The sequence below is a fragment of the Ascaphus truei genome, chromosome 3, assembly GCF_040206685.1.
Source record: "Ascaphus truei isolate aAscTru1 chromosome 3, aAscTru1.hap1, whole genome shotgun sequence".
NCBI lineage: Eukaryota > Metazoa > Chordata > Amphibia > Anura > Ascaphidae > Ascaphus > Ascaphus truei.
Window position 1 is genome coordinate 145545436 of NC_134485.1, and position 22101 is coordinate 145567536.

Here is a 22101-nt window from a genome sequence, read left to right on the forward strand (position 1 = left end):
ATACCCAACCCGGATACGGTGGAATAGGCTCTAAAGGGTACCGTTAAGTAACCGCTCCCAGCACTGTGGGAGGACAATTACCACTAAAAATGCCCATAGGCAGAAAATAATAAATACTTTAATGTTAAACAAAATACGACGCAGTAACACATACTCAAAACTATTATAAAAACACTTAAAACTTGTATATCGGGTGGTGAGGGGTTCAGGGATATCCAGGGTTAAATCCAGAATAATAAGTGTATATCCCTTACCCTAATTGGGGTTGTTCATATGAGACACTATTGGGAAAACAGGGATAAATAAGCATAGGGCAATAGTATTCCTAGTCTCAATATAGGGTGCTGGTATGGGTAGAGCTGATAGATAGTGTGCTGTAAATACCTCAATGCAGATATAGCAATCAAAGTGAACAGAATATAAGCAGCATAAGGTGCAGTGTATCAAATGGTAGTATACCAATCAACACTAAATCCCATGGGTAAAATGTTGCAGCCCAGCCCACAATAGGCATCCAATGGGAACAAGCAGAACACTGTTAAATCAGCTCAAATCGAACGCTTGTATGCATAAACTACGCACAATAAACCTGCACCTTTCAAACCCAGCTCTTCCCGCCCTACCCTCTCAGGAACAACCTCACCCGTGATTCCTCCTACACGACGTCATCGTGTTCGATTTGAGCTGATTTAACAGTGTTCTGCTTGTTCCCATTGGATGCCTATTGTGGGCTGGGTTGCGACATTTTATCCATGGGATTTAGTGTTGATTGGTATACTACCATTTGATACACTGCACCTTATGCTGCTTATATTCTGTTCACTTTGATTTCTATATCTGCATTGAGGTATTTACAGCACACTATCTATCAGCTCTACCCATTCCAGCACCCTATATTGAAACTAGGAATACTATTGCCCTATGCTTATTTATCCCTGTTTTCCCAATAGTGTCTCATATGAACAACCCCAATTAGGGTAGGGGATATACACTTATTATTCTGGATTTAACCCTGGATATCCCTGCACCCTTCACCACCCGATATACAAGTTTTAAGTGTTTTTATAATAGTTTTGAGTATGTGTTACTGCGTCGTATTTTGTTTAACATTAAAGTATTTACTATTTTCTGCCTATGGGCATTTTTAGTGGTAATTTTCCTCCCACAGTGCTGGGAGCGGTTACTTAACGGTACCCTTTAGAGCAGGCCTGCCCAACTCGTAAAGTGAGAAGGGCCGAACTGCTCCAAGGAAAAAAAATTTGGGCCGCACGGGTTAAATCATCATCATCATCATCTCTCCTCCAGCACCTCTCCATCATCATCATCCTCATCTCCCCCAGAACCCCTCACTATCAACCTTTATGATACTCCCCATCTATCTCTCATACACCCATCTCTCCCCCTCACCCACACAATACCCCCCTCCACATCAAAAACATAATACCCCCTCCACATCCCCCCAGCCCATTCCATGTCAGCAGCCCCCCCCCCCCAAGTAAGCATCCCATGTCAGCATCCCCCCCATGTCTCTCTTCCCTCAATATAACACTCTCTCCCCCTCCCCTAAATCACACCCTCTCCCCCTCCTCTCAATGACACTCTCCCCCTCCCCTCAATATGACACACTCGCCCCCTCCCCTCAATATGACACACTCTGCCCCTCCCCTCAATATGACACTCTTCCCCTCCCCTCAATATGGCACTCTCTCCCCCTCCCCTCAATATGACACACTCTCCCCCTCCCCTAAATCACACCCTCTCCCCCTCCTCTCAATATGACTCTCTCCCCCTCCCCTCAATATGACACTCTCCCCCTCCCCTCAATATGACACTCTTCCCCTCCCCTCAATATGACACTCTTCCCCTCCCCTCAATATGACACTCTTCCCCTCCCCTCAATATGACACTCTTCCCCTCCCCTCAATATGACACTCTTCCCCTCCCCTCAATATGACACTCTTCCCCTCCCCTCAATATGACACTCTTCCCCTCCCCTCAATATGACACACTCTCCCCCACCCCTCAATATGACACTCTCTCTCCCTCCCCTCAATATGACACGCTCTCCCCCTCCCCTAAATGACACGCTCTCCCCCTCCCCTCAATGACACTCTCTCCCCCTCCCCTCAATATGACACACTGTCCCCCTCCCCTCAATATGACACTCTCTCTCTCCCCTCAATATGACACTCTCTCTCTGCCCTCAATATGACACTCTCTCTCTCCCCTCAATATGACTCTCTCTCCCCTCAATATGACTCTCTCCCCCTCCCCTCAATATGACTCTCTCCCCCTCCCCTCAATATGACACTCTCCCCCTCCCCTCAATATGACACTCTTCCCCTCCCCTCAATATGACACTCTTCCCCTCCCCTCAATATGACACTCTTCCCCTCCCCTCAATATGACACTCTTCCCCTCCCCTCAATATGACACTCTTCCCCTCCCCTCAATATGACACACTCTCCCCCACCCCTCAATATGACACTCTCTCTCCCTCCCCTCAATATGACACACTCCCCCTCCCCTAAATGACACGCTCTCCCCCTCCCCTCAATGACACTCTCTCCCCCTCCCCTCAATATGACACTCTCTCTCTCCCCTCAATATGACACTCTCTCTCTGCCCTCAATATGACACTCTCTCCCCTCAATATGACTCTCTCTCCCCTCAATATGACACTCTTCCCCTCCCCTCAATATGACACTCTTCCCCTCCCCTCAATATGACACACTCTCCCCCTCCCCTCAATATGACACTCTCTCTCTCCCTCCCCTCAATATGACACTCTCTCCCTCCCCTCAATATAACACTCTCTCCCTCCCCTCAATATGACACTCTTCCCCTCCCCTCAATATGACACTCTCCCCCTCCCCTCAATATGACACTCTCTCTCTCCCTCCCCTCAATGACACTCTCTCCCTCCCCTCAATATGACACACTCCCCCTCCCCTAAATGACACGCTCTCCCCCTCCCCTCAATATGACACTCTCTCCCCCTCCACTCAATATGACACTCTCTCCCCCTCCCCTCAATATGACACTCTCTCCCTCCCCTCAATATGACACTCTTCCCCTCCCCTCAATATGACACTCTTCCCCTCCCCTCAATATGACACTCTTCCCCTCCCCTCAATATGACACTCTTCCCCTCCCCTCAATATGACACTCTTCCCCTCCCCTCAATATGACACTCTTCCCCTCCCCTCAATATGACACTCTTCCCCTCCCCTCAATATGACACACTCTCCCCCACCCCTCAATATGACACTCTCTCTCCCTCCCCTCAATATGACACACTCCCCCTCCCCTAAATGACACGCTCTCCCCCTCCCCTCAATGACACTCTCTCCCCCTCCCCTCAATATGACACACTGTCCCCCTCCCCTCAATATGACACTCTCTCTCTCCCCTCAATATGACACTCTCTCTCTGCCCTCAATATGACACTCTCTCTCTCCCCTCAATATGACTCTCTCTCCCCTCAATATGACTCTCTCCCCCTCCCCTCAATATGACTCTCTCCCCCTCCCCTCAATATGACACTCTCCCCCTCCCCTCAATATGACACTCTTCCCCTCCCCTCAATATGACACTCTTCCCCTCCCCTCAATATGACACTCTTCCCCTCCCCTCAATGACACTCTTCCCCTCCCCTCAATATGACACTCTTCCCCTCCCCTCAATATGACACACTCTCCCCCACCCCTCAATATGACACTCTCTCTCCCTCCCCTCAATATGACACACTCCCCCTCCCCTAAATGACACGCTCTCCCCCTCCCCTCAATGACACTCTCTCCCCCTCCCCTCAATATGACACTCTCTCTCTCCCCTCAATATGACACTCTCTCTCTGCCCTCAATATGACACTCTCTCCCCTCAATATGACTCTCTCTCCCCTCAATATGACACTCTTCCCCTCCCCTCAATATGACACTCTTCCCCTCCCCTCAATATGACACACTCTCCCCCTCCCCTCAATATGACTCTCTCTCTCCCTCCCCTCAATATGACACTCTCTCCCTCCCCTCAATATAACACTCTCTCCCTCCCCTCAATATGACACTCTTCCCCTCCCCTCAATATGACACTCTCCCCCTCCCCTCAATATGACACTCTCTCTCTCCCTCCCCTCAATGACACTCTCTCCCTCCCCTCAATATGACACACTCCCCCTCCCCTAAATGACACGCTCTCCCCCTCCCCTCAATATGACACTCTCTCCCCCTCCACTCAATATGACACTCTCTCCCCCTCCCCTCAATATGACACTCTCTCCCTCCCCTCAATATGACACTCTTCCCCTCCCCTCAATATGACACACTCTCCCCCTCCCCTCAATATGACACTCTCTCTCTCCCTCCCCTCAATATGACACTCTCCCTCCCCTCAATATGACACACTCCCCCTCCCCTAAATGACACGCTCTCCCCCTCCCCTCAATATGACACTCTCTCCCCCTCCACTCAATATGACACTCTCTCCCCCTCCCCTCAATATGACTCTCTCCCTCCCCTCAATATGACACACTCTCCCCCTCCCCTCAATATGACACTCTCCCCCTCCCCTCAATATAACACTCTCTCCCCCTCCCCTCAATATGACTCTCTCTCCTCAATATGACTCTCTCTCTCCCTCTCTTCAATATGGCACTCTCCCCCTCCCCTAAATGACACTCTCTCCCCCTCCTCTCAATATAACACTCTTTCCCCCTCTCCTCAATATGACACTCTCTCCCCCCCCGCAACTCACATCATACCCCCCTGCACCTCACATCACTTCCCCCCCTGCACCTCACATGTCAGCAGCCCCCCCTCACATGTCAGCAGCCCACCCCCCCCTCACATGCCAGCAGCCCACCCACCCCTCACATGCCAGCAGCCCACCCACCCCTCACATGCCAGCAGCCCCCCCACCCCTCACATGTCAGCAGCCCACCCCCCCTCACATGTCAGCAGCCCACCCCCCCCCTCACATGTCAGCAGCCCACCCCCCCTCACATGTCAGCAGCCCACCCCCCCCTCACGTCAGCAGCCCACCCCCCCTCACATGTCAGCAGCCCACCCCCCCTCACATGTCAGCAGCCCACCCCCCCTCACATGTCAGCAGCCCACCCCCCCTCACATGTCAGCAGCCCACCCCCCCTCACATGTCAGCAGCCCACCCCCCCTCACATGTCAGCACCCACCCCCCCCCTCACATGTCAGCACCCCCCACCTCTGCACCAGCCCGTTTTTCACACCCCCCCCCCACCTCTGCACCAGCCCGTTTTTCACCCCCCCCCCCCACCCAGCCCGAGAGAGACACACACACACACACACACACACACACACACACACACACACACACACACACACACACACACACACACACACACACACACACACACACACATCTTTTCAGCACATCCTCTCCCCGGCACTAAGCCCCGCCCCCAGCATGCTCTGACCTCCAGTCCCCGGCATCCTGCATCCTCCTCATGCTGCTTCTGCCCCCGCGCGCGCATTTCAAAACCCGGGGGGGGGGAGGCGAAGGAGGCGGGGGGGAGGCGAAGAAGGAGGGGTTGGGGATGAATCGCCGCCATTTTTTGAAACTTTAAAAAAAAAAAATTAAACTTTAAAAATTTTTTTTTTTTTTTTTTAATTTATTTAATTAATTAAATAACTGGCGCCCGACCGCCGCGGGCCACGCAGAGAGGCCAGGCGGGCCGCATGCGGCCCGCGGGCCGCGTGTTGTGCAGCCCTGCTTTAGAGCCTATTCCACCGTATCCGGGTTGGGTATTTGAACCCTAATTACTTTCAGTCTTGTTGTGCTGTAAACTGGGATCTTTTGTAGGAGAACCTCTGTCTCCTTATGTGTTTTTGATTGGTAGTCCTTCCTGTTGGAGTTCAGCTTGTGCCTCCTTATAATAAAGGAATCCACATTTCCATGCCTTTGGACATTCCACTACAAAATAGCTTTTTCATTGGATGTAGTGGTAAAACTTGCAAACTATATCAGATCAGAATATAACAGGCAGAGTTATAGGTCACATTTCTAGTGTTAAGGTATTAATTGTAGATGTTTTTTTCCCTGTCTAATTTTTTGAAGATACGTATAGGAACATGGAATTCCATGCTATGCACAGCACCGGTAGTGAACCTCCTCTTCTTCTGATGATTGGGTACACGGATGGGATGCAGATCTGGAGCATACCAGTAAGTACATTCTCCTGTTGAACCTTTGTGTACCACAGCCCTCCTGGCACATCAAACGTGACCATAACGTCACTGATGAGGCGAATGTAAGAGTAGTCTTCCTCTTCCAGAAACATTTTGCCTAGAAAACAAGCTGCAGCCCCATGACAGAGCCACTACGTCATGGGGCCTCTGGAGTGCCGAACCCCATGACGTGGTGACTACGTCATGGGGGTACTCAAAGGGTTACTACATCGATTTCATACTAATTTACTAGAGCATTGACCGCTCTTAATTTTGTACTGGTATTTTCAAATAAATGAGAATTTCATAATGCCTTACAGTACGAAGACTTATCACTTTAAAAACAACTTCTGTTTTCCCCCCCAACATCTTACTCTGTCATTGATGCAGTTTCAGTAAAACAGATTGTTTTACTTTGTACTCAATGTATGGTTGCCTGTTTCATGCCCTATATACTTTGAGGCATATTATAACGGTCTAGGACAATTGGTCACGGCCGCTGTACCGCGATCAAATGACCGCCGGCGCTTCACCACTACTCACCCAGCTGGTGGGGCCTGTCGCCGCCGGTCACTTCACCACTAAGGTGAGTGGCTAAGCTTAACCCTTACCCCAAAACCCCTTACCCTAAATTCTTACCCTAAAACTCATAGAGTGAACCACATACCTTAACCACTAAAACTTACCTTCTCCTAGAAGCGTTCAGCGGCGGAGGTTACTGCACCGGTTTGGCTGTGGCGAAGGGTTACCCTGCGGCAGAACGTCAGTGGTCATTTGGGCACGGCGTAATGTCCCATTCTGTATAATAAGACTTCATTATAATATGTCCTTCAGTGCTAGAGATATTTCCAGTGCATTTCAAAGCAGCAGCTAATGAATTAATCACTTCTGAAATGTAGTTAATAGGATTGTCCCAAAGAATTGCTTGTTTATAGAAATTATATAGTAGATTTTTAAATAAATAAACTTTTTTTTTAGGTCTATGTGCAATTACACTTTTTTGTTACTGAATATACCACTTTTTTATAGCTTTAGTTCTTGTTCAGCTGTGAAAATGTCTCGTTCCTGGAATTAAGGATGCTTTGGCCAAAGAACTTTAACTACGTGACACTCATTTATCTGTTTTTCTCATTAGTATTTAACGATATGATTTCTCCTGTTGGATATATCATTCTTGCTAGCTGTCTTTTGTTTATATGTTGTCACGTACCGAGTGGAACTCCTTTTTGACATACATATATGGGATGGGTCTGAGTTTTGTGCTTACAGGGGTGTTGTGTGTAATAAGGGGTTGACATCTAGCATTATATAAATACTCATGTCCCCAAAACCCCTTTAACCCTTTTTTGAGTGTCTGCAGTAATTTGCGTTATGTTTACTCTCCTCAGCCCGAGTTGGCCTCATACTAATAAACTTCAAAAATGTTTGAAACTATTTGACATAAATAGAACAAATTCTATACACGAAATGGCATAGTGGGGGAAGAAACCTGCACTTTATTTACTTGGATATTGACAACAATAGGCCTCTGGCAGCAAAATGCTTTTGGGATGAGAGGGACTCGAAGGCCCTGAAGTCATAAGTCCGCCAACAAGGAAATGCTTGTAGGATTGTGTTGCTTGGCCAATAGCAATGGGTGGAGTTAAATAAACGGAAGATCTTGCGGGTGTTACCATCTGACTTTTTTTTAATGGCCTATTCCCATCCCTTTTTACTTTCTAATCCATAATATTATTCAGCATCCCTGGGTGGGTGAAGAATATGGATGTTTAAATATCCCGCGGCACAGATGACGACGTGGCTTCCTATTGACGTTGCGTGATGCGGGAGCTTTAAACCTGCATAAGGAGCCAGCAACACCTTTTTTGGAGGCAAGTACGTTAGGAAGCGGGTTATATCCGAAGCTAAAATTAACGTGGTTCAGCGCTGGAGTCTCCCTGCTCCATACGTAGTAAAAAAAAAATTATGCTCCTTTAAAGTGTGTGTGGGCATGTGTTCGTGTTCTCTTAGTTTTTATTTTTTAAGGATATGCTGTGCAGAAAGAAATATGTTGACTCATGGCACTTGCATTACAGAGAGCAAACATTAGGTGTCACTAACCTAATAAAGATGAAGAGTTACCAACACTGCTGAAATGTTACTTTTACAGAATCGTAAATGTGTATTATCTCTGGGGGGGAGTGAGATTTTCTGGGGGTTCACTTTAGGGTGTTTTTTACTGCCCCATGCTTACGCAGCTACACCTATCTCCCATAATCAAAGCTATGTCCTGCCGGATATGTGTAACGGTCATGCTCGCCACAAACCGGGACCGGACCACGGGGCTGAGGTGGGGATGCATATACACCGACCCTAGGCCACGGAGTCGGGTCCGGAGTGCGGATTCCGTGGTTAAACGTAGCTGGGTCAGGATTGGAGAAGGCAAAGTGATCCATTGACAAGCCAAGGTCAGGGTTGGAGAAGGCAGGGTTAATGATATCCAGGCTGGGGTTCGGCAACAGGAAGGCAGGTACGTAGCATTTAAGCGTAGAAGCTGCAGCACAGGAATGGATTCTGCGTGAAGAACGGGAGCGACCCATGATGAAGGCCTCTGCAAGGGGAGTAAGGAGACTGGCCTAGGAACACCGAAGGTTAGCACTGGGGATCCAGCGCTTCAGCACAGGAAGCAGGCCTCTGTAAGGAGGATATGCAGCAGGCCACAGGAACCAGGAAGCAGGCCTCTGCAAGGAGGATATGCAGCAGCCACAGGAACCAGGCCTCTGCAAGGAGGATATGCAGCAGGCCACAGGAACCAGGAAGCAGGCCTCTGCAAGGAGAATATGCAGCAGGCAACTGGAACAAGGAAAGGCTAAGGCAGGTAGCTTGTGACAAACACAGTTACATCCAAGTAGCACTTGGTTTATGCTCAGCCATGAGGAAAAGGGAGAGCCCAGTATAAGAAGGGCAGGGAGCCAATCAAAGGACAGGTGTGTGAGGGAATTCCTCCAATGATGGAGCACAGAGACGGAGCTGCAGTGATTGCAAGCACAGGCGATACTGATTGCAAATTAAAGGGGGAGTTTTCTAGAAACTACGTAGCTCTGTACGGAATGGATTTCAGCCAAACCCAGGAGCAAATTCCTTACAATATGTCGCCGCAAGCTGTCACGAGGGATGCTGTGTGGGTCGGGCGGCGGTGAGATTTTGGCACTCTAAAGAGCATATAAACCTCTAACTCAATGCAAATTTTTATTTGTTACACTGTGAGTATGCATTTGTTTGTGCCTTTTGTGACATACAGTATAAATACATTTGCCATACTATCTGCACCATCGTTTTGCTTGATCTAACCTCTGAGATGGATTCCTGTTATAAAGCTGGATATACAGATGAACCCAGAGAAGATTCATAGGCTTGCTGCCTATGTTTCACAATGACTGTTTGTATTGAGTATACTGTACATTTTTGATATTTTTGCTGCTCCAGTGAACTATTCTCCTGCTGAAGAGATCATTACTTTGCAGTTTTTCTATTGCACTGGCTTGACCTGTAGTATTGTTGTGTTTTAATTTAGGGGTATACATGATCCAAATTGATTTATATACAAATGTAGGATTTATTAGGCTATCAAATGGCTTTCACTAAAATTACTTTAGTAATAATGCTTTAGAGCAGTGGTTCCCAGCCGTTTTTAATTTTGTCCCAGCCAAAATCAATTATTTTGTCCATTGAAACAGCATTCTGTGTTAAGTGACCAAGGTTTAAAGGATTGGTTCCCCCAGAAATCTAATTTAAAAGAATAAAGATTACACTTGGGGAAATTATTGATTGGACTCTCCTTTCTCTTTGTGACGTCGCAATTACTCTCCCACTTTCTCTGTGTCACTCTACGCCGTCTCTTGTCTTTGACACTTTGTGTCTCATCATGTATGTCAGTTCTACCTCGCGGAGATTCTTTTCTAAACATCTTGGGCCTCCAGGTTAGCCAACACTGTTTTAAGAAGTTATTATTATTTAGTGCAAACTAGTTGTCCCAATACATAGGAAAACAAAACAATTATATTGAGCATTTGTCAATAACATAAACTAGGATGGATGGGAATGAAACCGATAACGAACTAAATAGAATAGATGTGGAAATAGCAGGGGTTATGGAGGTAGAATGAGGGCAATTATGAGTTTGATAAGCAGCATAGTAAATACAGATACCCATAGTAAATACAGATAATATAGAAAACTTGTAAAGACTAAACCAAATTGGCGCAGAAAGGAAGGAGCAGATAAGATAATAGTACAGGCTGGAAAAAAACCTTAAATACATACATGATAGTTAATGCAAGAAGCCTGACAGATCAAATGGGGGAGCTTGAATTAATAGCTGCAAGGGAGCAGTATGATATGATATAGGCATTACTGAAACATGGTGGGATGAAACTCATGACTGGGCAGTTAATTTAGAGGGTTATTCCCTTTTTCGGAAGGATCGATCAAATAGAAGAGGTGGAGTATGCCTATATGTTAAGCCAGATGTAAAACCTATTATAAGGGAAGATGTTTATGAAGGGAATGTTGAAAATGTAAGGAACTTGTGGATAGAAATTAGCAGTGGAGGTAAAAGTATAAAGAAAATGTTTGAAGGGATATGCTATAAACCACCAAATATCTGTGAGATTGAGGAAACTAAAATACTTTTGCAAATGGAGAAGGCATCAAAACTAGGTCATGTTTGCATAATGGGTGATTTTAATTATCCAGACACAGACTGGGGAAATGAGGTTAGCATTACAACAAAAGGAAACAGGTTTTTGGGGGTGCTTAAAGAATAGTACATGACCCAAATTGAGAAACCAAACAGGAGAGGGGCAATACTGGATTTGGTAATATCAAACAATGTACAGTCGTGAAAAAGAAAGTACACCCTCTTTGAATTCCATGGTTTTACATATCAGGACATTATAATAATCACCTGTTCCTTAGCAGGTCTTAAAATTAGGTAAATACAACCTCGGATGAACAAAAACACATGACATATTACACCGTGTCATGATTTATTTAACAAAAATAAAGCCAAAATGGAGGAGCCATGTGTGAAAAACTAAGTACACCCTTACTGCTTCCATAGGAATGAAGATGCTAAATAGCAGACAGGTGCTGCTAATCAAATGCCCTTGATTAATTGATCATGAATACCTAATGGAAAACAAAATTATTAGTAATAGTCAGCATGGATTTATGAAGGATAGATAATGCCAAACTAACCTGATTAGTTTCTTTGAGGAGGTAAGTTGGAATTCAGGGTAATGCAGTTGATGTGGTCTACTTAGATTTTGCAAAGGCTTTTAATACGGTTCCACACGAGGTTGGTGTACAAAATAAAGCAAATTGGACTCAGTAAAAATTGAAAACTGGCTGAAGGATAGACAACAGAGGGTTGCCATAAATGGAACTTTTTTAGGTTGGGCTAAGGTCGGGAGTGGAGTACCTCAGGGATCGGTACTGGGACCCCAGCTTTTTAACTTGTTTATTAATTACCTTGAGGTTGGCATCGAGAGCAAAGTCTCCATCTTTGTTGATGATACTAAATTGTGTAAGGTAGTAGAATCCAAGCAGGCTGTAATTTCTCTCCAGAAGGACTTGGAGAGACTGGAAACTTGGGCAGGTAAATGGCAGATGAGGTTTAATACAAATAAATATAAGGTTATTCATTTGGGAAGCAAGAATAAACAGGCGACTTACAAATTATATGGGGATAAATTAGAGGAATCCTAGATGGAGAAGTGTTCAGTAGTGCTTGTAGACAGCAGGTTTAGCAATAATTATGCCTCTTTTATGAAGCATTAGTAAGACCACATCTTGAATTTGGAGTACAATTTTGGGCACCACTCCTTAGGCCTCGGACATGGTACAAAATACAGCGCTGAGCCGCGCTGACGATCATGCTCACATGCTCAAGCAGGAGCTTTTTTGTGTCCTGGCATGAGCGTCAGCGCGCTGGCGAGGCGGGGCTAGCGTGTCACAGCGCCGACATCACGTAGTGCCATTGGCTTTTGCCGTGACCGGCGCTCTGCATCCCTCAGCGCAAAAAAATTAACTGTTGGCTGCAATTCCGCAACCCTTGCGGAAGCGCCATCTAAAGCCGCCCTACGTAGGGATGATGTGGGTAAGTGTTCCGCCTCAGCGCGGGTCAGCACGGTCTTTTTGATCATGGACCCAGCCTTTGAAGAGACATTATGGAACTAGAGAGAGTACAGAGAAGATCCACCAAATTTAATAAAGGGATGGACAATCTAACTTATGAGGAAAGGCTAGCTAAATTAGATTTATTTACATTAGAAAAGCGGCGTCTAAGAGGGGATATGATAACGCTATACAAATATATTCGGGACAGTACAAGGAGCTTTCAAAATAACTATCGAAAGGACAGTACAAAGGACTCGTGTCATCCCCTAAGGTTGGAGGAAACGAGATTTTACCAGCAAGGGTTCTTTACAGTAAGTGCAGTTAAAATGTGGAATTAATTACCCATGGAGACTGCGATGGCAGATACAATAGATTAGTTCAAAAATATTTGGACATATTTGTAGAAAGGATATGTATACAGGGATATACCAAATAAGTAAACATTAGAAGGATGTTGATCCAGGTAGTAATCTGATTGCCAATTCTTCTAGTAAAGAGACAATTTATTTTGACCTTTTATTAGAGATTATTGGATGATATGTCACTGGAGTTTTTTGTTTGCCTTCCTCTGGATCAATAAGTATAGATATAGGATAAAGTATCTGTTGTCTAAATTTAGCATGCGTTGAACTTGATGGTTTTTCAACCTCATCAACTATGTAACTGTAACATATTTTAATTAATACGTTAAAGGAGGTTGAATGATGGTAAAAATGACATTCATTGAGAAAAGGAGAGTTCTACAAAAGTACTTGACTAAAATGAAATACAATTCAGCTTTTCTACAATTGGTTAAAAAGACAATTTTAATGGCGTATATTCGGGTATAAACTCTTGTAACTCTTTGAATTAATAATTTTACTTCTGCAGGATAGATTAAATGAAATTCAGACAGACCTTTGTGGCATAGCGTTTTACATCTAATAGAATAAATAATGGGCACAACTTTCCCAAATGAGCCTCTTTATTTGGTTCTAGGAAGTCCTGCCCTGAATTTAAGTAAGTCGGGACTAAAACTAGTGACTCAATGCAACTCGTTGCTCCATAGCGCTGTATTGGAAACGCCCAGACCCTCCATCACTCCAATTTGTGTGTAGCAAGATCTGGAACATTGCTTATCTAGAAACTTTATCTGCTTGCTTACATGATGCAACAAATAGATTTATAGACAAATGAGAGCCTTCTCTTAAAAATATATTTATAGGGGGGGGGGGGGGGGGAGAGGGTCGTCATGTCACGCGGATGCACACAAGCTATGGAAGCTCCGTGCACTCCGCCAACATAATTTGCTATAACTCCAATCGCCGCACTGATCGGTTCCGTGGGACATTCCACAGGCCGGGGGAACCAGTGGGATGGCTCATAAGAAAACCCCGAAGCCGGGGACCCCTGAGCTCGCCCTCGGGCAGCCAGCGGTTGCTGAAAAGAAAAAAGCCAAAGATGGTGTCGCCGAGCGCACTCACAAACGTAAACAAAGCAGAGAGACAAGCTGCGAGACCTGAGGGGGATATCCCTGATAGAAAAAGAACACTTAGAAACTCTGCAGAGAGGGCCACAGAAGAGGAGGGGGGAGGGGGAGATCTGGATATGGTTGAGGGTGCCACAGTAATCACAAAGCAGGACCTCCAGAACATGCTTACAGAAATGCAAGTGGGCTTTCAGTCAGCTCTGGATAGAGCTGTAAGTGAATGTTAAAACAGAAGTTTCCTTACTGGCTAAAAGAACTACGGAACTTGTAAATAAAATGGACATTTCCCTACAAAATCAGGTAAATGCTGACATTGAGGTCTTGCGTCTCAATGATGAGATAAGAGCTATGAGGGACGGCATAGACGACCTGGAGAACAGGGAGCGGAGCAGAATCTATGAATCAGTCATTGTATTGTATTGTATGTCTTTATTTATATAGCGCCATTAATGTACATAGCAGTCATGTCCCTGAGTCTGTGTCTACAGAAGCCCTCCAGCGATATCTTAAGAGACTGTTTATGTCAATTGACCCCCAGTTACAAGATAGCGATCTTTTGATGGATTGAGCACATAGAGAAGATTTAAGACTGACTGTGATGATGTGTGTCTCTCATCGGGTTCGCGGCCATACGGCAACCCAGGGAAAGATACCCTGGATGTGTAGCTATATTTGTTTTCTCTTTTCTTTCCACTTTTCGCCTTCTATTCTTTTTCCAATCTATTATAATGTCTGTTTTACGTACGGTGTGGAGTCTGGTGCCAGCCCCCTGGGTGCCGGTGTACTACAACTATTCGGTGGATGAAACTGGTGAACACACGGATTGAACAACTGGCGATGGTTGAGGGGGCCTTGGCCCAAAGACTTAGGAAGGCTTTGGGGTCTCTTGTTTTAAGACACAGGGGACACCAAGTCTCATGGAGAAGCCAAGAGCAATCACTGCTCCAAAATGTAATGTTAATAGACATTGAACACTTAGAGAGAAAATAGGAAACCAGGTTTTTATATTTATATTCCTACCCAGGAAGCCTATCCCTCTTAGTGCACGCTTACATTTAATAGTTTTATATGTTTATCTGTCCCACGGTTGTCAGGGATTAATATGTGTTATAGGCCATTTTATATTCTAAGCGGGCCATTGTGAAGGTGTGATCAGGGAAGGGAGAGCAGATAGAGGTGGGCTGTGCAGGATGGGAGCCCTGCATGCCCGACGTCGGGTCGCCCCCTGTAGGGCCATATGCCCACCAGGCCAGGTAGGGTCTGGCCGCAAAATCTGGGATGAGTGGGTGGTTACACTCATCTTACTCTATACTTAAAAAAAAATTCCCCCCAAGGGAAAATCCCTTCGTTTTTTTTATCCTCATTTGTTTCCTACAACTTTTAAAGTCTTTAGTTCACAACTTTCATATGAGAGAGAGACAAAATATTGGAAATGACTAGCCAAGTTCCATTGAAGATAGTATCCCTGAATGTTAAAGGTCTTAACAGTAACGGTAAACGTAGACTGGCCCTAAAAGAATTCAGGAACTTGAAAGCAGATATTGTTTTCTTGCAAGAGACACATTTTGATACCCAGGTGGACACAAACACTTTCAGCGGGACATACTCTATAGCATTCTATACTTCTTTTACTAGCAAAAAAAAAAAGGGGGGTTGCGATACTGATTAAACTGGACATTCCATTCCAGGTATTGGAGGTTAAGAGAGATCAAGGAGTCCCTAGTGGTTCACGGGCATCTTTCAGGCCAAAATATCACGTATGGGAATATATACGCACCCGAGGGACATATTGATTTTTTAAGTGAAACGCTGGAATCCATGGAAGCTAGCCAAGAGTAACTGCTGATATTGGGAGGTGATTTTAATATGGTACCAGACCCAGATGTGGATAAGTCCTCCCACTCAGATCAAACACACTCTGCTATGACATATAGTGTAACCAAGAAATTTAGACTGCTACTTAAAGAATACGATTTACGGGATGCTTGGCGTAGTTCACATAAAGGACAGAGGGACTACTCTTTTTATTCACCCCCACATATTTCGTACTCCAGAATTGACAATATACATCAACATCAACACTATGGAAGGCACATAAGGCCTCGATCAGAGGACAGCTCATCTCAATATCATCACACAGAAAGAGAACAAAAATAGAAAAACAAAAACATTTGTGAAATTAGAACAATCACATAAATAAATCCATCGAGGAAAATTTATAAAATCCTGACCCATGCAAGGGAGGAACTTTCCCAAGGGAGGAAAGAGTGCAATTAGAGGATGTAGATAAAGCCCTTAAGTGGACCAAGCAAATGTATTATGATGCGGCGGACCACTTATTGGCTTATAAACTTAGAGGGATCAGGTCAAGAGCATTAGTCCCTGCTATTAGGTTAAAAGATGAGAAGTGATTTATAACTCCTCAAAGATAGCAGAGGAATTTTGCTAAATTTTGTACGGATCTCTATGATCTTGACAATTGAACTCTGAATGCTAAAGCCCCGGACCTGACCCAGATTGAGACCTACCTTAGAGATTGTAACCTCCCAAAAGTATCGGAGGAATACCACAAAGTTTTAAATGCAAAAATTATCTGGTTAGAGTTAGTAAAGGCGGTTAGCTCACTGAAGCCATCAAAGGCTCTGGGCCCAGATGTTTTCTCAAATTTGTACTACAAAAACTTTATTGGAATCCTAGGACCATGTTTACTAGATTTATTCAATAACTTTCTCAGAGGAAAACAAATCCCCCACCCCCCACCCCCAGATGATGAAAGCGAATATAGTGGTGATACTTAATGGGGGTAAGGACCCTTTTATGTTGTGGTAACTACAGACCAATCTCATTGCTTAATACGGATCTGAACATTTATAGTAACATTTTGGCAAACAGGTTGAACCCGATACTCTCTAGTTAATCCATTATGACCAGGTAGGTTTTGTGAGCCTATACCAATCCCTACCTCAGCCCCGCGGTCGTGCCTCGTTTGTGGTGAGCTACGCGTTAGAGAAAGATATCTATCCAGAGGCAATTGCAGCCTATAAGATGAAGGCACTATGTGAGACAAGGTACCTGTGTATCGGGCAGTTCCAGCCTATTATGTAAAAGCACACAGAACACAAAACCCCAGCAAACTCTTTTTGGGAACCCCTAAGCCCCCACAAAATATATGTATGTATTTAAGTGTCAAAATGGAGTGCTATTGAGCGTGGCATATGTATACAACAGACGACAGAGAAGCCCGATGCTACATCCAACATGACAGAAATACACAGTAAAATACTTATATATTCTCTTGAAAAAGGGTCATTTAGTTTAACCCTGAGAATAGGTTAACAGAACACAAAAGGGTGAAACTAAATGATCCTTTTTCAAGAGAATATATGTCAACCTATTCTCAGCTGTTTCAGCTGTTGGGGGTTGGTGGCTCCTCCTTCCCAGGTTTTAAGCCCGCCCCTCCCCACTTCCCAAGTTAGTAGGTCCTTTCATTCTGCTGGATATAGATCCAATGTGGTCTTTCTCCCTCCTAATAGAGGTAAATGAGAATTTATCTGGTAGTGTTAGGACTTGCGAACAGGTGTCTGCCTTGACGTGGCTCGCAAGCTTACAATGCTTTGGCCAAAGGGTTAAACTAAATGACCCTTTTTCAAGAGAATATATAAGTATTTTACTGTGTATTTCTTTCATGTTAGATGTAGCATTGGGCTTCTCTGTCGTCTGTTGCATAATGTCAAAGCACCAGGGGTGTAGCTATCGCCCAGGGCCCCATGCTCTTGGGTGCTCGCTCTCCCCCCCCACCCTGTCGGTGGCCCTACTGACCATCTCTCTCTCTCCCCTCCCCCTCCCAGGCTGGGGGAAAAGATCGTAGGCGGTGGCAAGCCGCCAGAGTGAGTGTGCCCCAGTGGTCTGACCCGGAAGTCTTTCTTACTTCTGGTGTCTATGCTGCTACAGAGTGCTCCTCCAAGGCTATCCTGCTCTGCCTCCATGCAACTCTGCTTAACTCTGGCGGCCCGCCACCATGTACCATCTCCCTCCGCGTGCCTCTATCACCACCGTGTCCAACAGGTAGGCATGGAGACGGAGAAGAGGGAGAGAGCTGAGGGGGAGGGAAAATGAGGAGGGGGAAGAGATCCTCCAATTTAAATCGAGACAAATTTTCTCCTGAATGTGCGGAATACGTTCACTTATAATGGGACCCTGCACATTTTTGGCCTGAGGTCCTGTGTATGTCTAGCTACGCCACTGGAAAGCACTATACGAGGTATATAAGTACTACCTTGTATGCTAACTTAATAAGTTGTTAAGACCGTCAATAAAGTTAAAATGTTATGTCTATATAACAAAGTAAGGGCATCCTGAATTCTCCCAGAGCATGGAAGTCACAATCTGAATAAGTGTCCATCCATAAACTATAAAAAAAAAAAATTAAGTCCCATAAAACGTCCTGGGGCATGATATACAAAATGTCCTCGATATGGGGGACTAAACGTTTTCGGGCACTAATCACCCTTCTCTCCCACCTACGGTTATGTCCAGAAATAATTGGACACTGATACAATATGTAGCCCCCTCTTTTTCAAGGAACCAAAAGTAATTGAACAATTGACTCAAAGGCTGTTTCATGGACAGGTGTGGGCTATTCCTTCGTTATTTCATCATCAATTAAGCAGGTAACCGGTCTGGAGTTGCTTCTAGGTGTGGCATTCGCATTTGGAAGCTGTTGCTGTGAACCCACAACATGCAGTCAAAGGAGCTCTCAATTCAAGTGAAACAGGGCATCCTTAGGCTGCAAAAAAAAAGAAAATCCATCAGAGAGATAGCAGGAACATTAGGAGTGGCCAAATCAACAGTTTGGTACATTCTGAGGAAAAAAGAACGCACTGGTGAGCTCTGCAACACAAAAAGGCTTGGACGTCCACGGAAGACAACAGTGGTGGATGATCGTAGGATCCTTTCCAGGAGGTGGGCATATCATTATCCAAGTCTACCATAAAGAGAAGACTTCACGAGAGCAAATACAGAGGGTTCACCACAAGGTGCAAACCATTCATAAGCCTCAAGAATAGAAAGGCCAGATTAGACTTTGCCAAACAATATCTAAAAAATGCCTGTCCAGTTCTGGAACAGCATTCTTTGATCAGATGAAACTAAGATCAACCTTTACCAGTATGAATGGAAGAAAAAAGTATGGAGAAGGCTTGGAACGGCTCATGATCTGAAGCATACCACATAATCTGTAAAACACGGTGGAGGCAGTGTGATGGCATTGGCATGCATAGCTTACAATGGCACTGGGTCACTAGTGTTTGTTGATGATGTGACAGAAGACAGCAGCAGCCAAATTAATTCTGAAGTGTATAGGGATATATTGTCTGCTCAAATTCAGCCAAATTCCGCGAAGTTGATTAGACAATGACCCAAAACATACTGCGAAAGAAACCGAGGAGTTTTTTAAGGCAAAGAAGGGGAATATTCTGCAATGGCCGAGTCAATCCCCTGATCTCAACCTGATCGAGCATGCATTTCACTTGCTGAAGACAAAACTTAAGGCAGAAAGACCCACGAACAAACAACAACTGAAGACAGTTGCAGTAAAGGCCTGGAAAAGCATCACAAAGGAGGAAACCCAGCATTTGGTGATGTCCATGCGTTCCAGACTTCAAGCATTCATTGCCTGCAAAGGATTCGCGACAAAGTATTACAAATGAACATTTTATTTATGATTGTGTTAATTTGTCCAATTACATTTGAGCCCCTGAAATAAGGGGACTGTGTATGAAAATGGTTGCAATTCCTAAACGTTTCATACGATATTTTTGTTCAACCCCTTGAATTAAAGCTGAAAGTCTGCACTTTTATTGCATCTCGGTTGTTTCATTTCAAATCCATTGTGGTGGCGTACAGAGAAAAAATTATGAACATTGTGTCAGTGTCCAATTATTTCCGGACCTAACTGTATGTTGCAGATGTGTCATATCTCTGATACAGTGCATCATCGCTTAGTGTTATTCTTCTATACTAAATAAATTTCTATTATCATTTTTACTTTTATCGTATTCATTGAGGGCTGGGACACCACACATTTTGCTCCCAGAATCAAAAGTCCACTTTGTACATGATATTTTAGGAGTTATTAATTAAACTGCAATAGTGCTGATCAAGGCACTCCCACTTCAATGTGAGTTCCCGTGTGGCAGTGCCCTGGTAGGAAGTAACGGAGTATAATTGGTAACCTGCTGTGTTTGGCTTTTATCATCTGAACCCGAACCTTCATCACATCAATGTTCTCTGCTGTTTAAAAGGGGTTTATGCACAGAGTAAAACACAACTTCAAGATGTACGCAACGTTATTGCACCCATTAATGCGAGACAGTGCATCAAAGCTGCCACATCATTTTGACGCGGGATTTGAGACTGCGCCACTGAACCAAATGTTGACGTACACAGTGAAGTGCTTAATTTAGCACACTTTTATTTTCTTACAATGTTGACAGATTAGCGACTGCTCTAACATTGATTTATTTCAATTTTTTTCTAACCCCACTCGCCAAGAAACGCAGTATTAGAGTGTGTGTGTAGGAACTTAGGAAGGACACCCATCCCAGACCTAGAAACGGACCTACCGAAAACATATTTGGGATCGATGAGGAAGACAAACAAAGGGCAGAAACACAAATGTGAGAAGGAAAGCTGGCTGCCAGTGTATTAGGGTCTGTTTGCAACATTGGCTATATCAGGAAGCTAAACTTTTAAAGCAACCTGCAGAGTGTCCCCATTAGCTGCCTTTATTTAGGGGGCTTGCTTATTCTTTTTTGAAGGGGTCCCAAATGTAAGTTACTGCTATAACAAGTCTTTAACTACAATACCACACGTAATTAAATAATGCACTGGACGGAGCCCAGTTGATATGCCTGAGTGATTATGAAGTGTTTATGACAGCTGCTAAGCTGACACCATCTGTAATAGTGTTACATTGATTCCAAAACACCTTCACAGTCTGCCTCCAAGAGCGTGTGTCTCTATCGTCTGAGTGGTTTTACATTAAGATCCCTTTGGAGTAAGATCTTTGACTAGAGAAGTGTTACTTATAAATGGGAGATACCATTAGATGTGGTTCAAAGGGCTGCAGTAGTGTTTGGACTGGTGAAAGGGGAGGGAAGGTGATAGAATAGCTGAGTTTCTGAAGAGTAATTGTTTAAATCATAGTAGTGTAAGAAATGTAGGCCAGTCTTCCAAATGCTGTTTTTCCTTTTGATCTTTATTTTCATAGGACAGCGGAGTGTAAGGAACATTTAAAGGAGCGTTTTTTCAAATGTGAAATGAGGACAAAATCTATTTTCTGAATATGATTTTCGCATTTTCTACTTGGGTTACAATTTTTTTTAGTATTATACATTTTACAAACATATTATTTACTTAATGCAGTAGTTAATGTTTATTTGAAAAACCAGAAAATAACTATAAAAACATTATCTATATACTTCTTGCCTTCCACATTTTTTTTTGGACAAAATTAAGTTCATTAAGACCAGAAACCAATAATACTGATTTATCTGTTTTATATTTCATCACTGTTCTCTAACGCAGGGGTGCACAAACTTTTTGTTAGTGCCCTCCTGCTTGCGACCGCCTCAATACCTTTTCTCCGGCATCAGCGGCATCATGTGATGTTGCGTTGCCATTTGACCCTTTGTGTTATTTGACTCTGCATTGTCATGGCGACGTGTCGCCGGAGAGCAGTTAAGAGGCAGTTACAGAGGCATCGTGCGCTCCCTTAGCATTTTATTTATTGAGTGCAGGGCCTCAAGCGCCGCGCCCCCAGCAGAAAATGACGCGGCCCCAGCACCCCAGTTTGCACACTCCTCTAATCCACTGTAGTAACCAACAGGAGTCAGTCTTTTTCTACAGAGTGTTTGTTGCTGTATGAAGGGTGTTACAAAGTGTTATGGTGGCCTCATGAAACATGCAATTATTATCATGAGACAATGTTTTTTGGTCTCTATTGTCTAAACTAGACATCTAATTATATTGCACTACACTCATTTTAGAAGGAAATATTAAACTTTAGCTTTCAGATCAGTAGACATGGATGCAGTCACTTTGACATGGGATGTCTTGTGCTAAAACAAAGTTTAAGTGATGAATGTGGATGAATGTGTAAGTTTGTTTTAGATATCAGTAAGTGCATTGGTTGTAGACGAGCTTCATGGGATTGAGCATAAATGCAGGGGTAAGAGAAACTGAGATTTGGAGATGGTGAGTGCTTGTGCA

At 44.4% G+C, this 22101-nt stretch overlaps 1 protein-coding gene across 2 annotated transcripts in view; it reads left to right on the forward strand.

Moving 5' to 3' along the window:
• Positions 1-22101, forward strand: part of BCAS3 (BCAS3 microtubule associated cell migration factor) — a 1601451-nt gene that overhangs the window by 7421 nt on the left and 1571929 nt on the right. For both annotated transcript variants that reach the window (XM_075589630.1, XM_075589629.1), the window contains exon 5: positions 6094-6200. In XM_075589630.1, coding sequence (XP_075445745.1) covers positions 6094-6200 — 107 coding nt within the window. The remainder of the gene's footprint in view (positions 1-6093; positions 6201-22101) is intronic.